Below are 8,085 nucleotides of genomic sequence, written 5' to 3'. Positions count from 1 at the left end.
AATCTTTAGAGAAGTGAAAACAACACAGCGTCGACTGCAGTTTGAGGATTAATTGGAAAATATTGTAGTAACAACACAACGTCGAGTGCAGTTTGAGAAGGATTAATTGGAAAATATTGTAGTAAAAAAATTCTAATTACGGTCCATGATCGTCGTTATGCATGTACCTGATCTAAATATAGCAGTGCAAGATTACACATAAATTACAAAATTAAAAATTACACATAAATTAAAAATTCTAATTACACGTAAATTAAAAATTCTAATTACGTTCCATGATCGTCGTCGTTATGCATGTGCATGATCTAAATATAGCAGTGCAAAATTACAAAAGCACCACTGCAAAATTTATTTATCTTTATAAGGACCACATTGAACGCACTTTGAAGATGATACGTGCTTAAGAGTGTGGAAGAACAGATATTAAGTGATTAAGAAGAGAAGAGATGATGATGAGGAATAGCCTGATGATGAGATTGTTGTTGGCGTTGGTGATGCTCCTTCATGTGGGAGCAGCAGCAGCAGACACAGACGACACAGCCTCAGGGCGATCTTGTTTTGCAGCAATTTACAGTTTCGGAGATTCATTCGCTGATACTGGAAACGCGGACATGGCTTCACCTCCTTACAACCTTCATTTTCGCTCTCTTCCATATGGAAAAACCTTCTTTGGCCTCCCCGCCGGTCGTGCTTCAGATGGACGTCTCGTCATTGACTTTTTGGGTAATAATTACCACCCATCATCCAATTCCATATACATGCCTCTTGGGTGTAAAATATTGCATAGTACTCATGATCACTTGTATATTGTGTATTTTTCAGCCAGTGCACTAGGATTTAATTTCCTCTCCTCTTCTTCTTGTGTATTTTTCAGCCAGTGCACTGGGATTTAATTTCCTCTCCTCTTCTTGTTGTGTATTTTTCAGCCAGTGCACTAGGATTTAATTTCCTGTCCTCTTGTTGTGTATTTTTCAGCCAGTTCGCTAGGATTTAATTTCCTCCGGCCTTCTATTGGACTGATCGACATGGAGCTGGCGGAGAGAAAAAACGGAGTTAACTTTGCCGTTGCGGGTGCCACTGCATTGGACAATTCCTTCTTAAATGACAGACTCATCTTCCCGCAGACACCATTATCTCTAGATACGCAAATCAGATGGTTCCACCAGTTGAAAAATTTCACCTGCAGAGCTAATTTGGGTATAATCATAGTATCATTTCAATTATGTAAAATTTTACTTAGGGTTATGCTTCCAGACGGTTCTAAAACATATATTTGGTCAACAGATTGCCAAGTTCATTTCTCAAGAGCGTTATATGTGATGGGTGGATTCGGTCTCAACGACTATCTAGACTCCACCTTTACGTCCTCGCCATCGGATGAGATAAGGGGCTTTACTCCTCTTATCATAGCCAAGATTCAGAAAGCTATACAGGTAATTGATTTTAATTAAACCCCACTTGATATGTCTTATTTCTTTCTCCATATCAATAACCCTCTCATAACATAATTACGGTTTTCTTTTATTTAGACGATGACATGCGTTGTCGGTTTTCTTTTATTTAGACGATGACATGCATTGCGGTGAATGATTCGGTTTTCTTTTATTTAGACGATGACATGCGTTGCGGTGAATGAGTTTTTCTTTTTTTGGAAAATTTTTTATATTAAAATGGAATTGGAATTGAGTGCAGGCATTGATAGAAGAAGGAGCCCAGTACATATTTGTCCAAGGAATGCCACCTCTGGGATGTTTGCCCGCCATACTTACTCTAGACCCTTATCCGAGGAACTCCGATTATGATGAAAATGGATGCCTAGCATCATATAACCAACTCTCCCAGGATCATAACACAGCGTTGCAGGAGACACTAGAGCAGCTAAGGATTCAATATCCACACGCCATATTGGTGTATGCGGACTACTATAATATGTTTATGGAAATAATCAAGAACCATGCAGCATACGGTACGTACGGAAATTTTGGATTCGGTTAATAAACTCATATACATTTTGGATTGGATTAGTGTAGTGTAATGACAATGTTGAAATGATGCAGGTTTTACCGCTAATACATTTCAGTCTTGCTGTGGAACTGGAGAACTTTTTAATTTTGATATCATGCATACGTGTGGGACACCAGGAGTGTTAGCATGCTCAAATCCAGAAAGAGCCATCAGTTGGGATGGAATACATTTCACTGAAGCCGCATACAAAATTATTTCACAATTCATCATCAACAAAGCCCAATATACTCAGCCACCTTTCAGTGACATGATGAAAATCTCTGATAATGGCCTTTGTGATGCAGCCAGCCACCAGGGAACCACCTTATGAGAATGTTTTGTAATGGCGGTTTATATGTATTCTGGAGTGAAATATGTCAAATCTCTGGTAATGGCCTTTGTGATGCAGCCACCAGTTAATATTTTGTATTCGCTATTAATATGTATTCTGCATTGAATGTCGCCTTTGTGATGCAGCCACCAGTTAATATTTTGTATTCGCTATTAATATGTATTCTGCATTGAATGTCAAATCTCAATAGGACTTTTGAATTTGAGTCCCTATTTCTTTCATTTGTATTTCAATGGGGGATTTTTTATAATAATAATATTTAATTTGAGTCCCTATTTCTTTCATTTGTATTTCAATGGCGGATTTTTTATAATAATAATATTTTTAATTGTATATTGGTATTCTGAAATAAAAAATTATTATAACGCTTTTAAATTTGAGTTATATTTTTTATTTAAATTATATTATTGTTTAAATTATTATTTATTTTTTATGTTTTTTAATTTGAGTTACATTTTTTTATTTACATTTTGTTATTTTTTGGGATAAAATAAGTTGGTTCTTTGTTAATTTTAAGAATAAAAAAATAATTATTTCAAATCATTACAATGTTATATTACATTAAGAATTGAATATAGTATTTATTGGATTTGGATATCCGTAGATCTAATTATAATAATTATTCCTTCTAGTTAATCAAGTATAAATCAATAAAATTTTGAATACAGTGGTTTATATCTTAGAAATAAAAACTTATATGAAATAGAATCAAAATAAATGTGGTTTAGTTATCATATTATTAGCAAATATTATATTTCATTTTGCCATTGATACTTTAACCACAATCAACCTTAAAAGCTGCTAAATACTCTTTTAAATTAATCCAAAAGAAAGTCATCAATCCAAGGAATCGAACATGTAGACATATCCTCAAGAGTATGCTATCCTTGTTCATATATTAATCATCATTGCAAAGTCAAATGACATCATCTTTCATTTTGTCAACAATTACTAGTTTTCTCTATGGAGATACACCAAGCATGGTCATTCTCAAATAAAGCATATCCTTTAATTGGATGATTAATTCATTATATTCATTATAATTGATTCGTATGGTAAAAGGCCAGCTATATATTTCATTTTAATTTCCCATGTAGTAACTATTATTATACCCTGTATTATAAGGAATATTTATTTAGTTAAATGTATTAAAGTGTATATGGGTACTCTAACTATTTTGTAATGAAAAATAGTATTTCCAAATGAAAAAATATATTTACCTATAAATCTAATGCGATGATCTATATTGTAGCTTAATTAGACAGCTGGATATGTTACAATATGTTATCAAAATGATTTGGATAATATTGGTATGCTAGAGATTGGGTATAGTATACCTCATGATTGTAAATTCAATTATTGATATCATAGTGGTCATCAATGGCCTTTCCCTCTCTTTGTTCCACTTGAATTTAACTTAGGGAAATCCCTAATACAATTGGCTTACAAGGATCGTGCTTTCTAGATGGGAAAACTAGAGGAATTGGCTTACAAGGATCATTTTACAAGTAGCTACTAGTAAACCTCTAGGGGTTTGTAGCCTATCCTCCTCTCCATAAACATGGTCACAATCGAGGGGATTTGAACTTTGGAACTCTCAGTTTTCATAGATTTCACATTATTTTTTATATTTTTAATCTAAGTTATATTGTTTTGAGAAAATTTCTTAATACTTTTTTTTAGATTGAAGAATTAATAATAGAGTTTCAAGCTACCATTAATTAAAAATCGAATACGTAGCTTATTGAAATTAAATTTGAGTGAGAAGAATAACTCATCTGATTGCATTCTATTCCCAAGGTTTACATATTAATACATGGTTTTTTAACCCTTAGTTTTCATCTTCCAAGAGGTCGCTTAGACTTCTATGAATGTCTGAATTCATGCACACCAATCCTATCAGATTAGGCATCCAAAAAACCCCAACCTATTTCCAGTATGGAAGGTATCAACCCTATTGTGGGTGCTAACAATGGAAGTAATTTTGGTGTTAATGGCATAAATAACGTGGGTCCCACCAATGGAAACAATATAGTAATGACCACCACAATGTACACAACTCGGACTTTTCTTTTGTTTATGGCTAGTTTGAACCTCCTTGATTTGAGCCAACCAATAATTGATCCTCTCTTGCATGATTTTGCATGGCATACATGCCAACCAAACTTCTCTAAAATATCCCCAATTTTGAGGGTGATTTTGCATCTTTGTATTTATGGTTATATCTGTAATTTGTGGTGTTCCTGTTTAAATCCAAATCAGTGGATGAGATGCCACATGTCATGTTTTACCACTTCATTAGACTCATTACCATGATGTTGACTGGCACAAACATTTTCTACTTGCTATTTCTTTTTGGTTTATTAGCATAATTTTGATTTGAGGATATAGAATAGAGTCTTGCATTAACTATATGCACAGTTTCAACAAAGTATATCCTTCAAGAAAATCACAACAATTTATCATGTCATTGTCGCAGTTATCTAATCATGATTGCAAACACATAACAAAAGTTATGAAGTTTGCACTCAGCTATAATGTGAATCATCCATTTACATGTTATTAAGTGGAAATGATATCATATAACTTGTTTAGCAAGACCATTGCATAGAATCGCCCCCTAACTAACTAACACCTTTTATTAAGCATGTAATTTGAATAACAACCTAATTGTGAGAACCTTATATCTATGAAAAATAGGCACAAACTCGAAATAAATTAAGCTCCTTAAATTTGATCCTTGGTCATTTCCATCTCTTTAGCCATGGATTTTATAAACCTGTTAAACCCCTTTTCAAATTTGGTCTTTAGCCCTTAATCTTGTCCATTGTTTATAATAATAAAAAATCTTCATTCACAGTATATTTGTATTCAAACATATATAGACGGATATGACTAAATTTGCATTCTTGCACCAAAGCTAGAATACAAATCATGCATTTGTATATCCTTATGCAGATCCTTAATAATAAATGGAAAATTTACCAAGTAACATGTTTACCAAGACCATTAGATGCCAAGTAAAATTTCATTGAGTTTATGTTGAGTATGATATTTAAGTTTACCATTTCCCATATATCATGACATGAAAAACATGCTAGGATATAAATGAATAAATTGTTTGCAAAACATGGTCTTGGAAACTATTACAAGCAGCAATATGTGTAGCTCATAAGGAATTTTGGAAGTACTTTTCCAAGACCATAGAGACATGATCATGTCTATTTTTCAAGTGCAATAGATACAAGCACTAATTTATTAAATACGGATAATTACTTCTAATAATGTAGATCTCCTTTTAACAATTCAATTTTATCATTAAGAAGTTATACTTCGGAAATTCAACCATCAACTCACAAGGACAATAGATATCAGAATGCACAAAGAGAACATATTTACCCTGGGAAAACCGCGCAAAATTTACTTAGATAAATTATTCAATTCAACAAGAGATATTCCTAATATTGCTAGTCAACTATGAGGTCAAACTGACCAACAATGTTATGGTCAAAGCTAGTCAAACAACCCTTTTATCAAGTCAAAATATTTCCCTTCAACTTCAGCCCTCTCGGATCTTCCTAGGCTGAATTTCATCCTCCTAGAATATGCCCAGAAACTCGACCCTGCTACCCAAAATGTTATGCCCAGAATTTTGGACCTACATCCTAGAAGTCCGGCGTGTTACCCAAAAACTTCCTAGAAAGTCACATGTTCAACGTATATAAATCGATAAATGTTCTTGATGTGAATTTGTCCTTATTTTCCTTCTTCATTGTCGTTCTTCTTCGATTGGATGCCCAAAATATTTCTACCTGTGTGAGAAATCGAATCGTGACTTGTGGAGGAGGTTAAGTTCTCTATATATAATGTTTTGTCTCTATGAATGGGTGTCTCTTCACTAGAGCAGACTTGACATTAAGGAGGACCGAATTGAAAAATTTGGAGCCAAAAAATCAGAATTCAAAATTTCAAAATTTCTTTCTTGATATCGACATGAACAATGTGTCTTATATTAATTCTTTCAAGGGAAAAAATGACATGAAGAACATATCATAGAACTACATTATATACTTCAAGGGATAAAATATAAATTATAAAGGCCAACCATGGCTACAAGATTCAGCACTCCCTCTTAACTAGGGAGGTATTCGTAATAACTACGCAGATGTTATTTTGTTGACAAAATTCTCTAACAGAAAGCTATAGAAAATCATCATCATTATTCTATTACCATGAATAGGTGAGCAATTTTGACACATGGTAAACCAATAGCATCCACTAATTACCATAATCTGGTCAAACATCTTTGACATGTGGTAAATCAACAACCTCAACCAATTAATAATTCTAGTCAATACCTCTGACCTATGGTATATCCTCACCAAAATCTTGGTTGATACTCTTAACACATGGTACATCATTTAGCATCAACTAGTAACCATAATTCCAGTCTTTTTCGCATATGGTATACAGACTAATCTTGGTTCACCATTATTCGGTTCAATGTCTTTCATGCATGGTAAATCTCCAAAGGCCACATTTTATCTAAGTAATTTAGGGACTTATTTTAACTGATCCTCATGCTCCAGGAATATTCTTCTTAATTTGTGTCAACATACATTACAAAAGAAGAACAATTATCCTCTATTGGACCATTCTCGCCAATTAGGGTCAATATACTTGACATAGGAAGAATGTCGATCCATGATGTTATCTCATGAGCACTCCCTCTCACTGAGACAAACATTCTCAATAAGTCCAAGATTGTCCCTGAAGTATACAAAATACTATCTGGACAAAGGCTTTCTAAGTATATCAATGATATGCTCATTAGTAGAGACATATTAGAGATTCACTTCTCCCTTCTGCACTATGTCATGAATGAATTGGCACTTGATCTCGATGTACTTCAAATTGTCATGGAAAATTGGATTATCTATCAACTTAACACAGCTTTGATTGTCACAATATATCACAGTCGGTTCTAGCACCTGATCAAATAGTCTTGTGAGTAACTCCCAAAGCCACACTACTTCACAACTCGCTAGAATGGATGCAATATAATCTGCCTCAGCAGTGTTAAGTGCAATACATTTCTACTTCCTACTCATCCACGAATCATAGAGTATCCCGAGCTAAAGAAACCTTCGGAAGTACTATTTTTGTCTTCAACGCTCCCTGCCCAATCTGCATCTGTATATCCGTACAATTGTATATCACCGTTTGAGACATATGTCAAACCATAATAAATTGTACCATGAAAATTGATGAGGCTCAAAAATAGGTGCATCATAAGGGTCATAATGTCATCCTCCATCTTTGGAACTATGTCTTTCTCACATTTATTTATAATTTTTGTTATATTATGCCTAGTGAGAAGGGTAAAAGATGTTTTTCTATGTCATGTAACCTAATATGGTTTAATTGGAGGAAACAGAGGATTTTTTGGGTAATTTACATGTATGGGCTGGGAGTAGACAACGGGGAGAGATTCTAGGAGGTTTTCCACCTCCTTAACTCCTTCAATGAGCCCAAGATCACCACACACTCTCTCATCATCTCGAGGTCATTTGACATTGATGCAATGATAATGATAAGCTTGTTACTGGTTAATCACTAAGTTATCTCTAGAGGGTTGAGGCTCTTGGGTTTGGGCCCAAACCCAATGGCTTAGGCCCTCTTGTGTATTGGTATTTCTTTTTAGTTCAAAGTGTTTATTAGTTTTCTGC

The 8,085-nt window shown here is 34.0% G+C and overlaps 1 protein-coding gene across 1 annotated transcript; it reads left to right on the top strand.

Annotated features, from left to right (window-relative positions):
* The first annotated feature begins 446 nt into the window (after nt 1–446).
* Nucleotides 447–2,335, top strand: LOC149202050 (acetylajmalan esterase 1-like). Its single transcript, XM_089401458.1, has 5 exons — nt 447–723; nt 976–1,197; nt 1,285–1,433; nt 1,693–1,966; nt 2,058–2,335. The coding sequence occupies exons 1-5, from the start codon at nt 447–449 to the stop codon at nt 2,333–2,335; spliced, it is 1,200 nt and encodes a 399-aa protein (XP_089257584.1).
* Nucleotides 2,336–8,085: the final 5,750 nt, after the last annotated feature.

The sequence above is a fragment of the Pinus tabuliformis genome, chromosome 2_1, assembly GCF_031772625.1.
Source record: "Pinus tabuliformis cultivar Carrire ecotype Pingquan chromosome 2_1, CPIR1, whole genome shotgun sequence".
NCBI lineage: Eukaryota > Viridiplantae > Streptophyta > Pinopsida > Pinales > Pinaceae > Pinus > Pinus tabuliformis.
The sequence above is the reverse complement of the archived record's forward strand: the minus strand, read 5'-3'. Positions and strand labels throughout refer to the sequence as shown.

What these genes read in the sequence shown, in the direction of transcription:
- LOC149202050 (XM_089401458.1), top strand. Translation starts at nt 447, where the DNA reads ATGATGATGAGGAATAGCCTGATGATGAGATTGTTGTTGGCGTTGGTG. An exon ending in CACCTGCAGAGCTAATTTGG is followed by an intron (nt 1,198 to 1,284) that starts GTATAATCATAG and finishes TTTGGTCAACAG; the next exon opens with ATTGCCAAGTTCATTTCTCA. An exon ending in AGATTCAGAAAGCTATACAG is followed by an intron (nt 1,434 to 1,692) that starts GTAATTGATTTT and finishes AATTGAGTGCAG; the next exon opens with GCATTGATAGAAGAAGGAGC.